The sequence below is a fragment of the Elgaria multicarinata genome, chromosome 17 (assembly GCF_023053635.1).
Source record: "Elgaria multicarinata webbii isolate HBS135686 ecotype San Diego chromosome 17, rElgMul1.1.pri, whole genome shotgun sequence".
Lineage (NCBI taxonomy): Eukaryota > Metazoa > Chordata > Lepidosauria > Squamata > Anguidae > Elgaria > Elgaria multicarinata.
Window position 1 is genome coordinate 26,877,920 of NC_086187.1, and position 23,101 is coordinate 26,901,020.

The following is a 23,101-nucleotide window of genomic DNA, read 5'->3' on the forward strand; positions in this document are numbered from 1 at the left end:
ATTCATCCATGTGACACAAGAGATGCTATCTTAGAAGAGGCATCCCTCAGCGTGCAGGTATGAGAAGGGAGAAGACCTCTACCTTGGGGAAGTTTTTATAAACAAACAAATGAACACCAGGGAGGAGAGGTGCGTAGATATGGGTGGACTGGCCGGCCAGCCACTTTTGTGAACTTCTTTCGTGGATGGAATAAAAGGGGAAATGCCAGCTTTTCTGCCTTTCCAAGGTATGGACCATGGTGGCTAGATCTTTTGAAACAATGGATCAGCTGAGGAGGAGGGTAAGGAATCCGAGAGAGAGAGAAGGAACAAGAACTGCAGTGGCTTCTCCCCTTTCTACGTGGCAAGTCCAATATTCAATCCTTAAAGAAACCAGCATTGTGAAGGGCGCATATAAATCCTAGTGGAAAAAAGAAGCAGGTGTGAAGTGACAAACTTAAAGGATGGAGGAGCTCCACCAGTGTCTCTTAGTGGGACTGACACGTCTCTGCCTTTATTCAACACTGTCCCCTAAGTTAGATTTTCCCGTCTCTTGTAAAGTAGGAGCAGAGCAGGACAAGGGAAAACTCCTTAGAAGTACATCACATTGTGGGCACTTTAAGGGCACGGGAGACTCCAGTCACTTCCATATTTGCAAATGTCATCCAATATCTGAGCTTCTTACACTGAAGTCTGGCTTGCTGTTTAGTGCCTCAGCATCATAGAATAATGGAGTTGGAAGGGGCCTCTAAAGCCATCAAGTCCAACCCCCAGCTCAATGCAGGAATCTACCCTAAAGCAGATAGTTGTCCAGTTGCCTCTTGAAGGCCTCTAGTGTGGGAGAGCCCACAACCTCCCTAGGTAACTGGTTCCACCGTCATACTGCTCTAACAGTCAGGAAGTTTTTCCTTATGTCCAGCTGGAATCTGGCTTCCTGTCACTTGAGCCCATGATTCCGTGTCCTGCACTCTGGGAGGATCGAGAAGAGATCCTGGCCCTCCTCTGTGTGACAACCTTTCAAGTATTTGAAGAGTGCTATCATGTCTCCCCTCCATCTTCTCTTCTCCAGGCTCAACATGCCCAGTTCTTTCAGTCTCTCTTCATAGGGCTTTGTTTCCAGACCCCTGATCATCCTGGTTGCCCTCCTCTGAACACGCTCCAGCTTGTCTGCGTCCTTCTTGAATTGTGGAGCCCAGAACTGGACGCAATACTCTAGATGAGGCCTAACCAATGATCCAGCCTGCAATCCTAGACCCCCTTACCAAGGAGTAAGCCCCATTAAACTTAACGGGGCTTACTTCTGAGTAGAGATGTCCAGGATTGTGCTGTCACATTTGTAGGCACCAGCATAAAGTCTTCCAATCATAGAATCACAGAATAGCAGAATTGGAAGGGGCCTACAAGGCCATTGAGTCCAACCCCCTGCTCAATGCAGGAATCCACCCTAAAGCCTCCCTGACAAATACCAACCCTTCTCCTGTGGTGGAGAAACACGCACATTTCTGGACTCAGCCACCCCGCTATGTCGTATCTAAATACAGACTGAATAAGTCCATGGGGGCAAAGTCAGACTTAAGGCTCCCTTCACTCATTAAAACACCTTTTCTCAACTCAGTTCCCTCCCAATCTATTGGGCTACATTTTCCATCCCCCATGTTTGGACTACCTCTCCTATCAGCTGACACCCTCCAGATGTGTTGGACTACAGCTCACATCACCCCCACCAGCATAGCTATTGACCATGCTGGTTGTGGAGGATGGGAGTTGTAGTCCAACACATTGAGAGGATGTCAGGTTGAAGAAGGCCACATTAAGTCGCACAGTAATTCCATTCTTTTCTCTATAAGGACAGAGGAAAGGGCATTTACAGGTCAAATTGTTTTTAAAAATAATAATAATAATAATAATAATACAGCAAACATGCTTCCTGAAAAGCAAACATCTCATGATATTTAGCACAACAACAAGAGAGCAGAAATTCTTAAAAAGTTCCTCGTTTTGTTTGGGCTCAAATGAAAATTATACATTTTGAGAATTTATTTTCTCTCTCTCTCTCTTTTGTGGGCGAATGTGTGCCTTCCTTCCAACTTTCCTATATTTCAATTTGGTCCAACGTTTCTGTTGAGAGAGCCTTAGAACCGGCCTCTTCGTATTATACAACTGCACCTCTCAAAACCAGAACCTTGGTTTTCTTTCAAAAAAAATCCCTGGAAAGTTTCTAGCCGTTAGGGATGTAAAGAAGATGGTTCTGGTGCCTGCAGATTTTCAGGCCTTTCTGGTGAAATATCTGGGGTTGGAGGAGGGAGGTTTCTCCAGCGGCAGAATTAAATCCACTCAATTTGCACAATTCTTCCAGGTTGCAGAATCTACCTTACAAAAAAATGCCTCAACAAACAGCATCTTTGCTGTAATCTGACAAGTGGCCTGGCCTGAAGGAGGAAAATCTGGAAAGAATCGTGCCGAGACGTAGTTTTTGTCCTACGCCGGCCCACTAAAGACAAGGCCAGCGTCCCTCTAAGACTGTATATACATGTAACAAAGCCAGAGTTGCAGCCAAGTTGTTTCTCCCACTGGACAAGCCAGGAATCCTCCTGCCTTCACAGTGTGAATGACATACATCAGCCTCTCCCAGCCTAACACCCTCCAGATGTGTTGGCCTGCACACCAGGTTGGGTGGCTTAAACATTCATTGATTCATTGCCTTTTTAAGGTCAGCCAAGAAAAGAATTGAAAAGCGGCTCCAGGGATGGAGAGGTGGGTGTGAGACGTCACAGGTGTACGCCAGTCAGCACTGTGCAGAGCTGGCTTCAGCTGCAAACTCATATAACTGGTTTTCTCCGAGCTCAACCCTGGAGAGAAAATGGTTTGCTCAAACATAGTGAGTATACTTCTACTTTAATAGTGTTACTCTATGAGCAGCCTTAGGCCTGCTGTGATGGATCAAGGTGCCTGCTCAGACACAGATGCCTGCTCAGACATCACACCAAACCATGGTTTGTACCAGCCACTGACGGGAACTTAAATCAAGGCTTGCCATTCCAAACAAACAAGCAAATCATGGTTTAGAGCTCTTTGCTTTTATTTCCCATTTGCTAAGCACTCGTCTTCCTCTGGTGAAGAGGAGCCTCTGGAGGCAGTACAACAGCCGTAACCGTGGCTTGTCAAGCCAGGGTTCGCACAACCGTAGTTTGCAAGCTCACTTCAAACCACGGTTTACAAACCTACTCGGTTGGCCAATTGCAAACGACGGTGCGCCAATTCAAATCCTGCACCAAAGTACAGTTCAGCTTCCTGAAACCTGGTCTGGCGGAAGGGTCTACACTGAGCCATCCTGTGGGGCAAAGCAGGCTATGAATTCTGCTGTTGCTTGATGCAACGGACCAGCACCCAAAAACCCGAATTGAAAGACAACCCCTCGTCCCCTGACGTTTAGCCAAGTTTGATCGTTTCATGGGAGGGGTTTCGAGCAACGTCTACGCGCCCGGAGCGACGTGCAGCGCGATGTTCCTCCGTCCGCCCAGCCCATTCCGGTGACACCGAAGGGGAGGGCCAAAGGACGGCCAGCTCTTCGCCCTGCCGCTGCGGAACAGTCTACACCCACGGTGCTGATGAACCAGACCTCTTGGCCACACCTTCAGCATGGTCAGTTCTACGACACGCTCCGTTAATGGACACGGTTAAGAGCTACCGCTAGTTGACACAGAAACTCGGTTATGGATTAGTTGGACTCTAAGGCAAGCCAAGGAGGTCCACATTAAAACGAACACGGGCGAGGAGCCGACGAGGGGGAAGACACTGGCACTTAGGTGACGCCGGTCCGGCCAGTCCCCCCCCCCCACGCCCCCCCCCCCCCACAGTTGTTATTATGCCTATCATGACAGCAGCACTATCCCTTTCCACAAGCCAAATGAAAACACAAGACTGCAGGAACTACAGAGAGTCGCCGTGGGGCAAGAAGAGCGCTACGTTTCCTTTTTTAAAAACAGTAGCAGAACAAGGAGGGGCAAATGCTTTGGGGTTCTCTGCCCCCTGGAAAGAGCACCCAAAGGGAACCGATTGAATGGGTGGGGTGGTTCCCAAGGGGGGGGGGGAGAGGTGAAATGCAACGTTCTAGCACACCTGAGAAAAAACAAGGTGGAGGAGAAACAGCCTTCCTCCTTCTCCGCACCTCCCAGACAGTAGAGGAAAAAGCAGGGGCTATCTCTGTCCTCTCACAGGCATCAAGAGGAGAGGGCTGCTTCCCAACAGGTACGGCTCTGCTCTCACGCAGGAGGCAGCGGAACCTTCTGGGACGCTGGGGCAGCCGACGTCCCGTTTTATTTCCTCTTTGTGGATGCACCAATTCGCAATCTCAAACTTGGTTGGCTTGGGTGTTTTGTCCCCCGAAGGGCAGGCTTTCCAAGAAACCAGGAAGGATCGTGGAAGCACCCCCGAAAGCCTCTGCACTGGCCTGAAGAGGACTTTTTGCTTGAACCTTCGCAGACACGTTCACCGGCATCACTTTGCCCAAGGAGCACATCTAGACTGGCGTTAGGACAGTTTTAAGAGCCATGGCTCCCCACCTCCTTACAGGGCCAGAAGCCTGGAAAACGTTTGAGGAGAACAGTGGTGTTTAGAGGCTTTAAGTCTCTCTGAGAGAACTACGGTTCCCCAGGAAGAGCGGATGACTGTTCAACCAGTTTACGCCTGTAGCATCGCACAGATAATATCCAAGCTTTATGTTCAGCCGGATTTAGTCCAACGGCCTTGCTTGCTCTCTTTCCCCCATTTCACGGGATATCAGAGTATTTTTACACTCTGGATATCGTGGTCTTAGGATACTCCCCTCCCTTCATTTAGAAGATAACGTGCATCGCCGTGCTTACATCCAAACTTGACAAACTAGCCCTGCTGCGGCTGGGGGCCCTCCTCATTTAGTGGAGTGGGGCCCTGCCCTGCTGCCCAAAGTTCCTGTCCTGATGGCAACCACTTTTCAGAAATGCTTTGTACGCCCAGCCACTCTCTCTATCCCACCCACCAGAACATTTGCAGAGAGAAAGATGAATATCTGAGCGTCTTACACTGAAGTCTGGCTTGCTGTTTAGTGCATCATCAGCATAGAATAGTAGAGTGGGAAGGGGCCTCTAAGGCCATTGAGTCCAACCCCCCGCTCAATGCAGGAATCCACCTTAAAGCATCCCTGACAGATGGTTGCCCAGCTGCTTCTTAAATACCTCTAGCGTGGGAGAGCCCACAACCTCCCTAGGTCACTGGTTCCATTGTCGTACTGCTCTAACAGTCAGGAAGTTTTTCCTGATGTCCAGCTGGAATCTGGCTTCCTTTAACTTGAGCCCATTATTCCGTGTCCTGCACTCTGGGAGGATCGAGAAGAGATCCTGGCCCTCCTCTGTGTGACAACTTTTTCAAGAGTGCTATCATGTCTCCCCTCAGTCTTCTCTTCTCAAGGCGAAACATGCCCAGGTCTTTCAACCTCTCCTCCTAGGGCTTTGTTTCCTGACCCCCGATCATTCTCGTTGCCTTCCTCTGAACACGCTCCAGCTTGTCTGCATCCTTCTTGAAGTGTGGTTATTAAAATGTCGTAAAACATTTTAAAAATGTTTTTAAAAGGGCAAGGAAAAAACGTGACTCCCCCCCTCCCATTTATTAAAAAAAAAAGAGAGAGCAGAACTTGTGTTTAACCCAGCAGGGTGGAAAGCGGATACTGCGCAGATGTAAAATAAATTGAGACAGTAAAGGAACCGGAGAGGTCCATGCTGGTTTTGGAAACAAATATGGCATAACGGACATATATGTTTCCCCATTCAAATCGGTTGAAAAAGATGTGCCCCAAATCTCCCAGCCTTGGCCAGTCCTGCCTCCCTTTTTCCACGCATGGGGATCCACCTCCTTGTACTGTCCAATTTGTGGTCTTTCAACAGGTTGAGTGACAGGTAAACAGAGGGCGGTTATGCTATTTCAAGAGGATTAGGGTGAGGACGACGGGGGGGGCGGGTGGGTAGGGGTTGTCACTCGACTGACGAAATCCTCCTCACCATTCCTTGGGTCATTAGCCACTGGTCTATGGGCTCCATGTCTGAGCTCCCACCTTTACCTCTCCTCTGTGTGTTGAGAACAGAAAGTCCCATTAAAACACAAGAATCAAGCGGAAACAAAGAAGTCTGCAGCAGTAGTAATAATGAGATGGGGATAATACCGCGTCTATTGAAGAAATACAGCTGCAGAAGCTTTGGAAAGCTTCCCGAATTCTCTTTCTCCCCCTCCCCGCCCAAGGTCTGTAAATAGCCCTTCGCCTATGGCGAATAGGAATCAACTGCAGGGGACCATGCGGAGAATTTCTTGTCAATTCAAAGCGGAAGTAGGTGATCCACCACCATTGCGAAGGCATACAGGCTAGCAAAATGTTTTTATGGGCTTTAGTTGCAAGACTACACCGCAGCCTTCTGAGCAGCTGACACTGTTTACATTGGAAGTGCTGATGGGAGAGGCTCTTCCACCTTGGGTGCACCGTCTGGGAAAGCAACACACCGTAGGCTCCTGATATGCTCAGCTGGGCCCCAGGACATGCTCCCTTCGTCCGAGGGAGGCACCCTTCCGGGTCAAAGAAATGAATTTCGGTGTCGGGAGGATATAATGTGCAAAATGGCCCTTACACAGAAGGCATATTTTTACTAAATGTACACCCCGCCTTTTAACCAGGAGTAAGAACAGTGGCTTACAATATAAAAAGCAGCAAAACACCCCTAACCCAGGAAAAATTACAAGAACACCAACAATCACATGAGGCAGAAAGCTAGCAGCACACAACTCTACATGTATATTTAAAACCAGGTACGTTTTCATTAGGCCCCTGAAGGCAACAGCTGTCATGACCCTCAGCTCTTGGACCTTCCAATGTGCAGCATGGAATTCCGATGAGGATGAGGCACAGGCTACTTCCTCAAGGGTAGGACACTCAGGGTTTCTTTGGGTTGAAGTACAAAGTCCTGCCACCATCCCCTGACTCAGAGGAGGAATCCCCGGTAGAACCCGCATCCCACGCCCCCAGACTCGCAGAAGTCTACAAAATCAGGTGAAGTCCCTTTTACAGTCCCGTCAGTTCCTCCAGGAGGGGCAGAGCTGACCATACAAATAGGTTTTGTCAGCCGACTTAAGGCTTCAATTGGCCGTAGCTCCCTGCTGAGACAACATCCTCCTCTAGGCAGCAAAATCCCCGTGGAGCTATCCAACGTCCTATTTTCTTCTTGCCTTGTTCTGACTGCCATCAGATGCTACCAGCTTCCCCTGCAAGCCTCAAGGGACCACAGAACAGGAGAGCTGCCTGGTGTAGCTCAAGAGGTTGGGAGCTCCCACTGAGGGCTCTTTGCTCCTTATAGCCCCCAATCTAGATCCTGACAGCTGTAACTTCCTGATAGGATTTAAGTAGATGGGGGTGGGAATGTTCTCTAAGGTCTCCCACTCACATAGCAAGGCCTCACCCTGCTTAGCTTCCAGGGAAACACTCCCTAGGTTTCCAGAACCCAGGCCATTGGGAGCTTGCAATCCTACACAGTCCTACTCAGAAGGAAACCCCATTGAGCAATCAGGTTCACTCTCAGAAAGGTGCGTAGAGGATTGCAGCCTAAATGCCAGAATTTAACACATAGGCTAAATGTACCACGAGATGGCAGAGAAGAAAGTTATTATAGGCTTCTCCTTCCAACCTCCATTTGTGAATAGGTCATAATTAAAAGCATTCATAAGCAGGTTTCAATTATTCCGTGTGTGCCAATTCCCAAGAAAAAACAGGAAACAGCTTCTTCTTACATCCATACACAACTCAAGCTCCCTGTGAGTTCCTGTTCCCTACTAAGGAATGCCCCCGGCTTCAATTCCTATCATGAAATGCGTTTGCCTCCTCTCTTTCTAATCCTCGAATACTCTAACAAACCCAGCACACCCACAGGTGATTAAAGAATGGGCTAATCAGACTGCATGCTACAGTCTGCCAACGCCTTTTGAGTTTTGCTGAAGAGCAAAACGCTCAAGTGACACCTCGGCAGGTGAGCAAAGTCTGAAAAGAAGCACACGTTTGGATACTTTGACCCGTTGGGGTTCTCAGACAGCCCCTTTGAACTGACAACACTCTCCGGCTGATAACAGCTGTGCTGACGGAGGAAAGCCAAAGGGCTCAGGGACCCGAAGCAGGAATTCAATGGGGCAATTGAAGGAAGGACAGCAGTAGCCCCAAGCGTTCTCCTAATGCAGGGGTGTTCAACCTAAGGTCCGTGGGCCAAATCCAGCCCTCCTGGGTTCCCCGGTTGGCCACACCTCCTTCCCCTGGCAGTCCCCCCACAAATCTATTCTAAAAGGTCGGAATGCCTCTCCTAAGGCTGAGTTACTGGCAGTAACAGCTTTAAGCTGAAACAGGCTGATATTTGGGGCATTTTGTCCACACACACTTTTAAAGCCTTTGGTCTCAACCACCACTGGAATGCAGCTTACGCGAGTTCTCCGAGACTGAATCCAGGCCCTGGGGTGAAAGAGATCTGACTCCCCTGTCCTGACGCAAGGTGCAAGCAGGTCCCCCAAATTCTTCCCCAATCCAGGCGGCCAAAGCACATAGTGCATGGCAGGACCCTGGAAAGCCAGCGCAGTGTAGCGGCTAAAGTACTGAAACGAGGACCGGGGAGATCCGGGTTCAAATCCCCACTCAGTCACTCGGGACTTTGGGCCGGTGGCAATCTCTCAGCCTAACCCACAGTTTGTTGTGATGATGAAGTGCGCCGCAGCCAGAAGCAGGTGGGGAGCGCTGCCTTGCGCTCCTTGGAAGAAAGGCAGGACATAAAGGTAACGAAATAAACCCGTACAACTTAGACAAATGGGTTTACGGGTTACGATGTATGCCCCACATTCCCCCTGCTTTTGAGGCTGCTTAGAAATAAATCTGTGAGCCCATAGAAGACAGTTGTTGTTGTGCCTTAAGAAGGCTGGCTGTGGCCCAGGTTGAAGAGCCCAGACCGCAGCCAGCAGGAAGGAAGCAGGAGCTGAGAAAGAGAAAGAGACAAAGGCTCCTCGGAGTTACACTCGCCATCTCTTGGGGGTCATTTTTCCTCTTCCCTCCCCATCCCTATTTCCTTGCATATCGTGTCTTTTTAGATGGTAAGCCAGTGGGCAGGGGCTGTTGTCTTGAAACAACGGCTTGTAAGCCACTCCAGGAATCTTTTTGGCTGAGGAGGAGGAGGAGGAGGGTGAAAAAATACTTTACATAAATAAATAAAACAAGTAACAGTGAGGAAAGAAGAAGTGGCGGTTTGCCTTCTCCCTCAAGGATGCTCCTCTCAGGGGACGAGGGCAGCTCTTACAAAACTGCCTCGTGCAATTCCTCACTGCGTCACACCAACAAGGGAGAGAAGCAAAGCAGTTTGCAACATCCCAGCGCAACCTTCCTTAGCCTGGTGTCATCCAGCCCACCACCTCCTCCTCCTCCTCTTAACCTTCCCTGCTGGCCTCAAAGGAACGCGCCCACGCCCCGGCGCATGCTCTGCCTCTGCCCACTCAAGGCCCACCTCTCTGTCTTCTACTGGCCTCATTCAGAAGCCCCTTCCCTCGACTGGCTCATTCCCTGCCTCTTTCCTCGCCCACCAGACATGCTCAAGACTGACGACTCCCCGGGGAAGGCTGCACAAATTACCCCACATAAGGGGACTCTGTAATGGTGGTGAAAGGGGGGAGGGGAGAGGAGGGGAGGGGGGAGGGGAGGGGAAGCTGCAGTCATGCCGGCTCTTTTGCACCCTCAAGAGGACGAAATGCGAAGTCAAAAGGAGGAGCCGGCGAGCGAAGCGCTGCTGCTCTCCCAGACGTGGAAGCGAAGGGCGCTGGAATTCGGAGGGAGGGAGGGAGGGAGGGAGGGAGGGAGGGGTTCCTGGCCCGAAGGGGAAGGTACCTCCTCTACCTATCCAGGGAAGACAAACGAAAGAGGGCCTTCATGCACTGAGTTCCCTGGGAAGAAGCAGGTATGGGAAGTTACCTTCACCCGGGGGTTCAAATTTATGTACTTCGCCATCGAGAGCCAGAAGTCACTAATTTGCACACTTCCATGCGGACCGCTGCCAACACAAACCCCTAGAAATCCAAGCACTTGATAGCCTTAAACCAGGCTTTACGCTAAACGCGCCTCCCAGCTCTTTCCAGAGATCAGCATTAAGAATTTGGACGCTGAAACATTTCTGTAACGAACACGATTCTGCCCCACGGATGGGGGTGATCCCAGCGCGCTCTGAAATGCCAAGCTGGACACCAGAAGTCACCGCGCCACACGCCAGAGGCCGCATCCACCAGTGCCCAGCGAAGCTCGAGGCGGGACTCCCTCCTCCGTGTGTAACGGAAAGAGGCAGAGGAGATACTTACCCCTCCTGGGGTCGGTTTCCGAACATCCAACGTAGACGCCAGCCCCCGGGCTGCCTGGGGGTCCTCGTACATCACGCTGAAGGGGAGGAGAGAACACGAGCGTCGTAAACAGCCCCGGCAGCGGCAACCGCGGCAGCAAAGGCATGCTGGGTGCCCTCCAGATGTTTTGGACTTCAACTCCCATCAGCCCCGGCAGTGTCCTCTGTAGTCGGACACTGCGGAATCCCCCAGCGGTGTTTCCTGTGGTCGGATCCTGGGCTGCCTTACGAGGAACTTGCTCCGTGGGTTCCACGAGTGCGCATTCGTGCATCGTGTTGTGTGCGTGCATGCACATGCCCTTAACACGCATGCACACACGCCTGATCGGTGAGCCTCACGTTTCCCAACACAATGAAGGTGGAGGGAGCTCGGTGCCTTTAGATCCAGCTGTAAATCAACCGCTGGGTGGAGCTAAAGGACCAGAGAGAAGCACTCACGGAGCTGTGCCTCAGCATCGCTGGGAGATCTTTGGAGGCCATAATTCATTCAGCCAGTCTCCAGGGAGCCCGTATTGCTCTATTTCAAAAGCCTAAGAGGTGGTGACAGCGCAATAACCAGGCCTTCCAAAATAATGGATTGGCGAAGGCGAGACGCTCCATTAGGTTTCACCGGGGGGGGGGGGGGGGAGCTGAAGCCCACAAAAAAAAAAATTACAAAAAATCCAACAACAAACCACCCTGCATTTCACACTGCATTGCTGAGACGACAGGATTACTGTATAATAAAAGGGCTCAGGCCTTTCATTCAAATTGATTTTGGGTGGTCTGGAATACGGCAAGACAGAGCTTAAAAGCGACGTGGCTGAGGATTCTGCGATTCACGTATTGTTAGACTGGGCTTCCCCAAACTGGTGCGTTTGCTCAGGAACGCTGGGAATTATCGTCCAAAACATCTGGGGGGGCACCAGATGGGGGGAGCCTGATGTCACCGTCCCCAAACTCTTGGGATGAGGTGGGCTCTAAATCTCATGCAAAAAATTGCTAGCTGGGAATGGCTGGAATGGAATGCAGGCCGGCCTGTCCGGAAGGTACCTGGTTGTGGAAGGCTGGCGTGCAGAACAAGGGACTCGATCAGATTCACGGACCTGGGGTGCCCTGACTTGGCACTAGGAGCCACCGTGCTTCACAAGAGAAGGGCACCCTCGGAGCAATCCCCCTCCTAACTGAGACCCTCTACTGGGTCTAGGATTTGAACCCGTGAACCACAGATCCGCTGCTGGCCAGCAGAGTTGCCTGAGAGTAAAGAGTGCACCCCGAGCGCCCCCCGCCCCAACGTACGTCTTGCGTTGCTCTGCCAGTGAACTGCCTCTCGTCTGCGCAAACATGTCGAAGTCGTCGCGGGCACCGGCAGGCTGGAGGGAGCTGAGTGTTCCACTCACGTTGTTCGTGCCCAAATCTACGGAGGTACAGAGAGAGGAAAGGCTGAAGCCGTCAGAGAAGTCCCATCCCTAGCCGTGGCTTCTTCTCCTGAGCTGAATGACTATAGCCAAAAGTATTGGTGCACCCTAAGCCTCTGGGATAAGGTGGGGCGCACCCTTCTCTAACAGCAATGACTCATCACTACAGCTAGATGAGCTTCTTCAGGAACTCTGCAATTCGTAAGAAACTCTGAAGCCGTGCTGTGGGATTAGGCTCACGTTCGGCCCAGTTCAGACGCTGGTTGACACAGTGAGAAAACTCCACCGTTGTGTGACTGTGGGCTACCGTGGAGTTGAGTAAAATCCATCATGCTGTTTGATTGACAGTTCCTCCACCCTCTCTCCTCCCCCGGTCCTCCTGATGGTATCCCATCAGCCATTGCTGCAAAAACGCAATCCTGGTGGCTCTCCTAGAGCGGCACTCACTCCTTCCACTGCTCTTGCCAGGGAACTCTGTAGCCAGTGGGAAAAATCAACGCAACGGAAAACTCCACAGAGCCCTACACACAACACACAACACAACCGTTGTGCAGGAACTCTGCTCTGCACAGCGTGGATATTCTGCATGGAGCATTTTCCAAAAGAAAACCACCAGACAACACATTTCTCAACAGTGGTGTAAAGACTCCACCATGGAGTTCTAAAACCACCGTTGAAAAAACATGTTGTCTGAACTGAGCTGGTCACAATGCCCACCTGCTCTTAAAAAATAATAGTAATAATTAAAAACTGAAAGAGAAAGCACTCACCGAGCCCAGCGAGCTGCGAAGAGAGTGTAGAGGCCGGAACGGAGTTCCCAACCATGGGGCTGACCACCGCTGGGGAGCCGGGGCCCAGGTCTATCAAGTTGTCTTCGGTCACTTCGCTGAGAACCTGTTGGGCCATCACACAGCAGACGCCGTCACACAAGGAAGAGGCAGCCGTGGCAAATCTGTCTGCGTCCTTCCCAAGCTCAACTTTTCGCTTTTTAAAACAGGTTCTTAGTCCTTGCAGTGGGGAAAAAATCTTGCCAGTCTATACCGGTTCTTGCTAAAGATTCAGAAGTCAAGGGGGAAGTGGGATGGAGCTCTCCATGGGGATCCAGTCCACTCTGGTTCTTTTCATTCTGCTAGAGCAGCCTTCCCCAACCCAATGCCTTCCAGATGTGTCAGACTCTAACAATCCCCCCCAACACGGGGATGTTGAGCCTGGAGAAGATTAATGGCTGTCTTGCTGTCTCTGAAGGACAGCGGAAGAACCTAAGAAGAGCCCTGTTGCCGGATCAAACCGAGGGTCCATCTAGTCCAGCATTCTGTTCACATAGTGGCCAACCAGCTGTCGACCAGGGACCAACAAAGCAGGACACGGTGCAACAGCACCCTCCCACCCATGTTCCCCAGCAATTGGGGCACACAGGCCTACTGCCTCGGATACTGGAGGTAGCACATAACCATCAGGGCTAGTAACCATGGATAGCCTTCTCCTCCAGGAATTTATCCAACCTTTTAAAGCCATCCAAATTGGTGGCCATCATCACATCTTGGGGTAGTGAGGTCTGAACTTGATTGCGAATACTACGAAGTGTCCGTGAAGATGTGTTTTGCAGCAGGATCTCGGTCACAAGAGCAATCCCTGCAAAGCCCACGGCTGCTCTCCAGACAACAGAATCCCGGCAGCGGGAGGACTTACCCCATTGCTTGCGTTCTGCGCAGAGCGACCCACCCGATATCGCTCAAACCTATGGCAGAGTAAAAAACAGGAGAGGGTCAAAGGGACGGCATGTAGCAACTCTGAAACAAGGGTGGGCAGAAAGTAGATCTCCAGAAGCTTTGGACTTTAACTCCCAGCATTCCTGGCTATTGGCCATGCTGGGAGAGGCTTTGTTGGAGGGCGGGAAGCAAGAACAGCAGCCCCGCGTGAGCCTCAGGCAAGAAATATCTGAAGTACAGAGGAAAAGAGCTTGTAGAACAAAGCCGGTCACCTCTCGTATCTGAGGAAGACGTTGTTCAAGTCATCATTGACGTGGAGCAGCTCCTCTGTGACTTCTTCATTGGACACGCGGGAGATGAGTTCCACAATCCGTTGCTGCATGGATCGACAAGTCCGGTTCAGTTCCTAGGAGGGGAAAAGAACCGTGCCGTCAAGTATGAGGAACGATGCCCAAGGTTGCACCATGGAGGATGCAGGCAGAAGGGCACAAGAAGGGCCCATCTAGTCCAGCATTCTGTTCATACAGTGGCCCACAAGCAGGACACGGGTGCAACAGCACCCTCCCACCCATGTTCCCCCACCCCACCCCCACCAAATATCTATAGGGACATATGCAAAAACTCGTTGATTTGCATACAATTACTATGTGGTCTTGGAAAGTGAAATCCTTCGCAGGGTCTGTGTAGCAGCGGGCAGATGCACGTTCTGCAGAAGACCCTGGACATTGTGGGGAGAAGAAGCAATTCATAACCAGCTGCTCTCAAGTGGCAACGATTCTTCTGGCCTGTACCATTTTAGGCTACAGGTGTGTGTGTGGGGGGGAGTTGCATGTTTGAATGTTCTCCCCCAGTAAAGTGCTACACCAAGAAGAGAGAGCAGCAAGCCAAGCCCTTCTCCTTAATATGCCAGGTCTGTATATGCAGCAAGGGGTTTTAGAGCGAGGAGCTTTCAAACGCGGAGGTGCCCTGCCCGTAGCCTGAAGTGGTACAGTCCAGGAACACGGCTGGATCATTCAGTTCGGCCGGATGCACCAGCTGCCCCTTCGTATGTGAGGCTAGAGATTTGTTGTTTCCTGGGTAAAAAAGCCTCTGCATTTTCCAAGTGAATAAAAAATGCTCCCAATTATAAAATTTATGGCAACGCTTTCAGGGCCCTGATCAAAACAACCGCCCAGGAAGGGCCCTATGTACTCGCCAGTTATACAGTCATAGAATCATAGAATAGCAGAGTTGGAAGGGGCCTACAAGGCCATCGAGTCAATTCTCGTTCTTTATAAACCCTAAGCGGAGGAACACACACATACACACACACAGAGCCTTTCTTTTGTCCTGCTGTCTCCTCTGGCCAAACAGGACTTGCAGGTTTTTGCAGCGACACCAAGGCAAAAGAAACGTGGACTGATGCTGTAGGAAGTGAAACCCTTCTCACACCAATATCATTTTCAGCTGTAAAAAGTGATTTAAATAAGAGACTTCAAAGCCAAAGGTGGTGGTGGGGGGGAGGAGGAGAAGAACAGCAGGGCCCCAAATCAAAATCCAGGAACTGTTCAATTCTAGCAGACTTACTTGCAACAACTCAAGATCCGATGAATCCTCCTGCCCAGGGACCATTTCTGTGAGCATCTCGGACATCACTTTTGTGTTCCCACGAACAACATCAAGCTCGCTGTGCAGTCGTGCGATCTATTGGGGGAGGGGGGCACGCCTTTATCCACTAACTATTTCGTTAAGGATACATATGGATTGTTTATAGTAAATAAATTTCTAAGCGATGTACCAAAGCAACAACAGGCCACGCTTTCATACAGGCAACGAAATTATCTTCCTGGGAGTGCCTACTGGAGCAGATTTCAGATATTAATTACTCCTTAATTAGTTGACAATACAGCTGGAGCAGGCTCGGGCCACAATCAGGAGACAGCAAATAAAAACTGCATTATTGAGAACATGGCTCCCTTCTTGCATATTTTGCATATACCTGTTCATTCGAGACATCACTCATGCAGCAAGATATTACTTGGGAGCCAAGGTAAGATTACTCAATATTATATACTTTTCTCTAAGAGTGAGCAAGTTGTGGGAGCGTTGTTTCAATTATGCCAACTTTGCAAACAAATTAGGTGTCTTTATCCACCAGCCTCTTGAAGATTGGAGGGAGTATCTAGTCCCCCGTCTTTCTTGTTACAAGCTTGAAGATTCACAAGAGCAACTTTGGGTAAATAATCACTATTAGAGTAAAATCTTGGGCTCAAAAGAAAGGCGGTAGAGCACCAATAAGCATTTCGCAATTACTATTTTCTTTTTTCTGCTTTTCAGGTCTGTTAGGAACTCTCCATATCTGAGGCATAAAAAGTTGTTTTTAAATATCTGTATATATATATTTTTTAAAAAAAATAAAAAATCCACATATCCTTTTCCTACTGATGAAGACCTGTATGGTTGAAACGCGTTTGGGGATTTTTGTTTGAAGTTTGATGTATGAGGACTATTTTGTTTAAATTTTAAATGTATGTATTTGCTTTAAGATTAAAATATTTTCTACTAATACGATTTTATTGTAATAAGCATAGTTACACCTAAATTTGCTATATTGTTTGTATCAGTTTTCTTAAACTTACTTTGTTTTCAGGTTTGGTTTTGGTTTAAGATAGCACTTTTTCACATTTTTACGTCTTCCGGAAAAGGTACATTCCCAGCAGGCGCTGAAAACCCAGAGGGGCTGGGCAACAGCTTCATTTGGAGTGGGAGGAAGCTCCAGGGTGTCATCGCTATGTCACTAAAAGCCCTGTTCTAAGCTGTGAAGAGAAACGTTGGGCAGCACCAGGAGGGAATCTCCTGATGAGCTCAGCAACCGAGCAGGCCGGCAGGTGATCAATTAAGTAACCTGGTCCTGAGTTGTTCAGGGCTTTGTAAACGTGGAGCAAAACCTTACACCTAGCCTGGCAGCATTTCGACAGCGAATGCAGTTCCCTCAGCATAGGCGTTAATGCGTTGCTGATAACTGATCCCCGTTTGCAACCCGGCCTTTTAAAGATGCATGCCGTCTTCTACTGAAGCCGTGTGCCTCAACTCACACCTTGAAATGTGTGTTTGTCCTATTTGTTATTTATTTATTAACACATTTGTCTCCCGCCCTATCTCACAAGGATCTCAGGGTGGCTCAGAAGCCGGAGAGCCTTCTGCTGCCCCGGCCTGCGCAATACCTGTTCCGTATTTGCCGTGATAGGGCCGGTCACGTTGAGAGCCGGCGCCTGAGGAGCCACAAATGCCGTCGGAGAGGGAGCGGAATAGGAACTGGAGCTCATTCTTTGTTGTGACTGGGACCTGTGCATGTTGGCAGCCGGGTCGACTTCAGGAACGCTCTAGCAGAGGACAAAACGCAAGCATGCTCAAAGAGGGGCACAGTGCGCGTTTGGCATCCCGTCTCTCAGGAAACCCCACCGTACCAGAAAGGCAAAACCAAAGGCCACCAACTGCACCCCCAGGAGGAAAATGTGACTCATAGAATCATAGAATAGCAGAGTTGGAAGGGGCCTACAAGGCCATCGAGTCCAACCCCCTGCTCAATGCAGGAATCCACCCTAAAGCATCCCTGACAGAGGGTTGTCCAGCTGCCTCTTGAAGGCCTCTAGTGTGGGAGAGCCCACAACCTCCCTAGGTAACTGGTTCCATTGTCGTACTGCTCTAACAGTCAGGAAGTTTTTCCTGATGTCCAGCTAAAATCTGGCTTCCTGTCACTTAAGCCCATGATTCCGTGTCCTGCACTCTGGGATGATGGAGAAGAGATCCTGGCCCTCCTCTGTGTGACAACCTTACAAGTATTTGAAGGGTGCTCTCATGTCTCCCCTCAATCTTCTCTTCTCCAGGCTAAACATGCCCAGTTCTTTCAGTCTCTCTTCAAAGGGCTTTGTTTCCAGACCCCTGACTCCCAGAATTGCAAGGAAGCGCCTGGCGGGTAAAACTCTCACCCTGAGAGCACTGATACGGTTGATATGGCGGACAGCCAGATGCATCAGTAGCCCACCCACATGACCTGTCTGCCAGCCACTGGTATTCAGTGGTAGACTGCTGCTGGACATGGAAGTTCTACTTAGCCATCATGGGTAATTGAGGCTGGGAGATTTCTCCTCCATGAGATTCGGTAACCCCTTTTTAAAGCCGTATAAGCTGGTGGTTCCCCACACACCCGGGCTTAGCTTCAATATTGCTGCAGTACATAGCAGGGCCAAACTCTTCTCTGGGTTTTTGCTCCTCAGACAAACAGAGAGAGCAGCTCTCCCGTGGCTCTGGTTAAGTCCACCCAAATGCACGCTTCATCTCTGTCCCCTTTAAAACCCACTCCATAGAGAGGATACAGAAGTCAGGGACTCTTTCATTCTTCCCATTCTCTAGCACAGAGGTGGGCAGAAAGCAGATCTCCTGATGTTTGGGACGTCAGTTCCCAGAAGCCCCGGCCAGCATGTCCAATTTTCGAACACAGACAGCACAGTTCACTTACCCTCTGCGGTGTGTGGATCGGAGACAGAGCGTCAAGATCCGCCATCGGGAATTCGATCCCTTTCCTTTTGAGTTCTTCATAAATGTGCACCACCCCGGTTAGGTCGGGGCTGCTTCGGAATGCGTCAGCCCAGGCCTGGAAAACCAACAAACAGGAGTGTCACGTGGTTTTCACACAACCAGGATTTCTTCCTTCGTGGAGTCTGGGGTCCAGTAAGCCTAATCAGAAAGAGACTGGGTTTCTGTGACTATCATCAGGACTCTGCCTGAGGCCCAAAAGAGATGTTGCCGCGTCAGAGTATTTAATTTATTGATTGATTGATTTGATTTGATTTTATATACCGCCCCATAGCCAAAGCTCTCTGGGCGGTTTACAAAAGTTAAAAACAGTGAACGCTAAAAAAGTATACAAAATTTAAAACCATCAAAAACATAAAAACAACAGTGTAAAAACAACAGTATCCATTTAAAAACAACAGTTCTGTAGTCAGTTAAAAAAAAAACTTAGTGCTGTTAAATGCCTGGGAGAAGAGAAAAGTCTTGACCTGGCGCCGAAAAGATAACAACGTTGGCGCCAGGCGAGCCTCATCGGGGAGATCATTCCACGGTCGGGGGGCCACCACTGAGAAGGCCCTCCCCCTTGTTGCCATCCTCTGAGCTTCCCTCGGAGTAGGCACTTGGAGGAGGACCTTAGATGTTGATCGCAGTGTATGGGTAGGTTCATGCCGGGAGAGGCGTTCTGTCAGGTATTGCGGTCCCAAGCCGTGTAAAGCTTTTATAGGTCAAAACCAGTACCTTGAATTGGGCTCGGAAAAACCCACTTACAAAGGGCGGTATTTCAGAGTTCTGCATGGACGGCCAGCTGAGCAGAACAGAAACATCCTACCGGGGGTGGGGGGCAGGATTTCTATTTAGCCATTACACATGTAGGGCATTCAATGAGTGTAGAAATTTCCTCTTGGAGAATGCAGGCACTCCATTCCCACCCACCCAGGATTTTTTATCTCACCCCTCTCCTCAGTCTTCAACGGACTGTTTTGGGGTAGTTCCCCTTGGACTGGAATAGCAGTGGCTGGGTTCAGACAGTCCAGTAACCCACTCCTCAAGGACTGAATATGGGTTGAGTGTAGATTGTCGTTGAACTGTGGGTTAATGTCGAAATGTGGGTTATCATGTTGCCTGAACCCAGACGCAATAACAAGTGTGCCTACTATCAGCTTCGGCTGATAGGCCAGCTACGCCCCTTCCTAGAGTTGGAAAACCTAAAGACGGTAGTGCACACGCTGTTAACTTCGAGGATCGACTTCTGCAATGCGCTCTACATAGGGCTACCTTTGGGCCTAGTCCGGAAACTTCAACTAGTTCAAAATATGGCAGCCAGGCTGGTCACCGGTACACCTAGGGGGGACCACATTACATCAGTTTTAAAATCTCTTCACTGGCTGCCAATTAGTTTCCGGGTGAAGTATAAAGTGTTGGTTATTACCTTTAAAGCCCTACATGGTTTGGGTCAAGGCTACCTGTGGGATCACCTTCTCCCATACAATCCGCCCTGCACACTCAGGTCCTCTGGGAAGAATTTACTTCAGTCAGCAAAGACTAGGCTGACAACCATTACCCAGAGGACCTTCTCTTCTGCTGCTCCCAGACTGTGGAATGGCCTGCCGGAGGAGACTCGTCAGCTTAACAGTCTACTACCGTATTTCTTCGATTCTAAGACGCCATCGATTGTACGACGCACACTAATTTCAGTACCACCAACAGAAAAAAAGCTTTGATTCTAAGGAATAATAAATGACCTGCGATTCTAAGACGCACCCCGTTTTTAGAGATGTTTATATGGGGGGAAAAGTGCGTCTTAGAATCGAAGAAATACAGTATCATTCAAGAAAGCTATAAAGACTGATCTATTCCAGCAGGCCTACCCAGTGGAATTTTAAGATGTTTTTAAGATGTTTTAAACAATGTATGCTACGTTTTAATTCAGTTTTACGTATTTTAGTGTTTACTGTTGTTTCCCGCCTCGATCAAAATGGAGAGGCGGGTAAGGATTTTTTATTATTATTGTTGTTGTTGTTGTTGTTGTTGTTGTTAACATGAACAACCCACAGTTCAGAACTCAACAACAAACTGGGTGTTCTCTCAACCCATAGTCACAAACCCTCATCTAGAAGCACTAACAGGAGAGTGAGTGAGAGAGAATGAATGAATGCGGAATATAAACAGACCTGAATCAGAGCAAGAACTTTATCCTGGACAATAGTGGGAGGGTTGTTCTTGGGAGCGATGATTTTTACGAGGACACCATCTATGAAGTCACGGTTTGCTACGAGGATGTGAAAGCGATGACCACAGTTCTTCACACAAGTTTCCAGCACCTGTCCACAGAAAAAACAACAACAACACCACACATTATACGTGGAGCAAAGAAAGATGGAAAACACACATGGGGTGAGTTCACACATAACCCTAACCCATGCTGCGGGCTGTTGAATTCTGGGCTGTCATGTTGCGTGAACCCAGAGGTGCACCAAACCATGGTTTGTTAATCATGAACAACACAGAAAGAGAAAGCATGGTTTGTTGTTGGTTTGCGAACTCTGGGTTGTTTAAACCACAGGTTGTCATTATGTGTCAATGCAGAAGTGTGGGTTGTTCATGGGTTGCTTCACCAGGCTACAAAACCTCTACGTGCCAGTGCTATAGTGCTGCAAGTGTATTTGAGATACAGGGAGTAGGTGAAGGAGGAGGGAAACATACAATCCCGAAATTGAGAAAACAAACCATGGTTTGCTCAATTGTCTGCCAAACAAACCCTGGAAAGGGCCACAAATCATGAGCTAACGATGGGTTAACTAAACCATACGTTAGCGTTATATGCGGACCATGTGATAAGGAAGAAGCGCATTGTCCCGGACAGCGGCTATTTCAGCTGAAGAAAGCGGTGCCGTCCCAGTGCCCTCACCTGGGGACTCACGATTTTACTCTCTGTGGTGAGTTTTGCGCCATCCTTCGGTAAGTGTTATGAGCCTCAGACGTCCTCCCAGCCTCGAAACAGGGGTGGGGGCAGTGTTTGGATGGGTCGTCCCCAAAGGGGAAGAAGACTGGGGTGTCCTTCCAGTGCTACGCCTGGGAGCTGCTCCAAGCACTTCAGAAGCAGAGCGCAAAGACGAGCTCCCACGCTCCTCTTCAGGGCCCACTAGCTGGGGAGCAAATAGGAGGTGGGGCTGGCCCTACACAGGCCTCTTCCCGCACACATTGTCAGCTCCTCGGTTGACATCTAGGGGGCTGGATTTGGCCCGGGGGTCTCCCTGAGTCACCCCCCTCCCTTGCTCTTTCTTCTCACCGTTAGAGCCAGCATCACTTCCCTGTAGTTTTTGTTTCCACTCAACCTCTTCTTGAGCGCTCGGATGGCATCCTTTGGGCTGATCGGGAGGGAAAAGGAGGAAGAGCCACGGTTAAGAGACAGGTACCAGAAGTCACCGCTTTAAACACAATTTCTGCCTTGGTGTAGAGCTGTGTTTGAAATGCACACATCAACTGTGGACTAGCTGGCCTCTCAACACATGATGACATGCAGTTTTGAAATCGAATGCATGGGTTACGGCTGAAAGGAGTCCCGGCAGGGTTTCAGATCAAGTCAAGTTTATTATTACGGCAAACAGCCAGCATGAGGGTTTCAGATCAGTTTTTCCCAACCTGACCTGGAGATGGCATAGATTGAACCTGGGACCTTTTGAATGCAAGCGTGTCCTCTATCGGTGAGTTACAGTCCTTCCCAAAACCATCTCCTGAAGAACAGGGGCGCCCATCTGACAAAACACCCACGAGAGCACAAGTCAAGCAATTCTGCTCGGCACCAGCAACGTACCCTTCTTCTGTCTCGTTGATGATGTCGCATATTTCCATGTTCAACGTCCAGTCTTCACTCTGTAGGGAGCCATCTGTGGCCTTTTCTTAAAAAAAAAAAAAGGAAAGGAAGAACAAAGGCAGGTGTAAATAAAAATCCCAAAATCCATAGCGTGGCAATACCTTTATTGGTCTCACTGAAAGATCACAAGAAGAGTGCGAGCTCTCGAGACCTCTTCATCAGGCAAGATGTTACAGAAAGCCGGCTGAGGGGGAATAGGATGACTGGATGTTGTAGCCATGATGGTTGCATGTTAAGAGTCTTAAAATTAAGGGTGCAAAACTTACTGCTACATCACTGCTTTGCAGGGGGGGGCAATGGAATTTGCGCAGTGTAAAATGGCAGTCGTGTTATCAAGCAAACTCTGCAGGAGTAGGCAGAAGGAAGACCTCCAGATGTTCTGGACTTCAGCTCCCAGAAGGCCCTGCCAGCATGGTCAATCATCAGGAATGCTGGGAGCTGAAGTCTAAAACTTTGAAGATCTAATTTCCACCCACCTCCAGTATAAACCACAGGCCCCAAGTTAGTCCCAAGAATAATTCCTATTTTTGTCAACGGATTCCTCAAGCACCTCTACTGAGGCTCCAACACCTGGTATAGCCCATTGTTCTGCAAATTGGTCTTTGAACTGTCAGAGTCACCTGAGCTGTGGAATCAACTCCGAGGGAAGCTCGGAGGGTGGTAACAAGAAAGAGGGCCTTCTCTGTGGTGGCCCCCCAGCAGTGGAACAATCTCCTTGACGAGGCCCACCTGGCGCCAATATTGTCATCTTTTCAGCGCCAGGTCAAGACTTTTCTCTTCTCCCAGGCATTTAGCAATATGGAACGACCTTGGGTCTGGGTTTTTTTAGCTCATCGTTTTTAAAGTTGTTATGGTGGTTTTAAATGTATGTGTATTTTGCTTGGTTTTGTGGCTTTTAATCTTTGTATATTGTTTTTAAGTGTTTTTATCTTATGTGAACCCTCCAGAGAGCTTCAGCTACGGGGCAGTATACAAATGCAATAAATACTACTACTACTAATAATAATAATAGGCACAACTGGATAAGTTAACAACAAAGACCTAACTCATAGGGGAGCTGTCAAAAGGAAAACAGTCCCCTGCCCTCAGCTTTGGACAGAGATGTCTACTCTGTTCTAAAGCTGAAGTGACAAAACAGAAGCAACACATAACAGACGTGAAATT

The 23,101-nt window shown here is 49.3% G+C and overlaps 1 protein-coding gene across 3 annotated transcripts in view; it reads right to left on the reverse strand.

Moving 5' to 3' along the window:
• TOM1L2 (target of myb1 like 2 membrane trafficking protein) overlaps window positions 1-23,101 on the reverse strand; it is a 39,915-nt gene that overhangs the window by 6,384 nt on the left and 10,430 nt on the right. For 2 of the 3 annotated variants that reach the window (XM_063143244.1, XM_063143243.1), the window contains exons 2-12: window positions 21,878-21,962; window positions 21,353-21,431; window positions 20,235-20,384; window positions 18,008-18,142; window positions 16,713-16,871; window positions 15,076-15,192; window positions 13,782-13,915; window positions 13,490-13,538; window positions 12,571-12,694; window positions 11,682-11,799; window positions 10,366-10,441 (exon numbers count right to left, since the gene is read on the reverse strand). In XM_063143244.1, the coding sequence (XP_062999314.1) occupies window positions 10,366-10,441; window positions 11,682-11,799; window positions 12,571-12,694; window positions 13,490-13,538; window positions 13,782-13,915; window positions 15,076-15,192; window positions 16,713-16,871; window positions 18,008-18,142; window positions 20,235-20,384; window positions 21,353-21,431; window positions 21,878-21,962 (1,226 nt within the window). Of the gene's footprint in view, window positions 1-6,011; window positions 6,078-10,365; window positions 10,442-11,681; window positions 11,800-12,570; window positions 12,695-13,489; window positions 13,539-13,781; window positions 13,916-15,075; window positions 15,193-16,712; window positions 16,872-18,007; window positions 18,143-20,234; window positions 20,385-21,352; window positions 21,432-21,877; window positions 21,963-23,101 lie in introns of all 3 variants that reach the window. The other variant, XM_063143242.1, reaches the window with a different exon arrangement.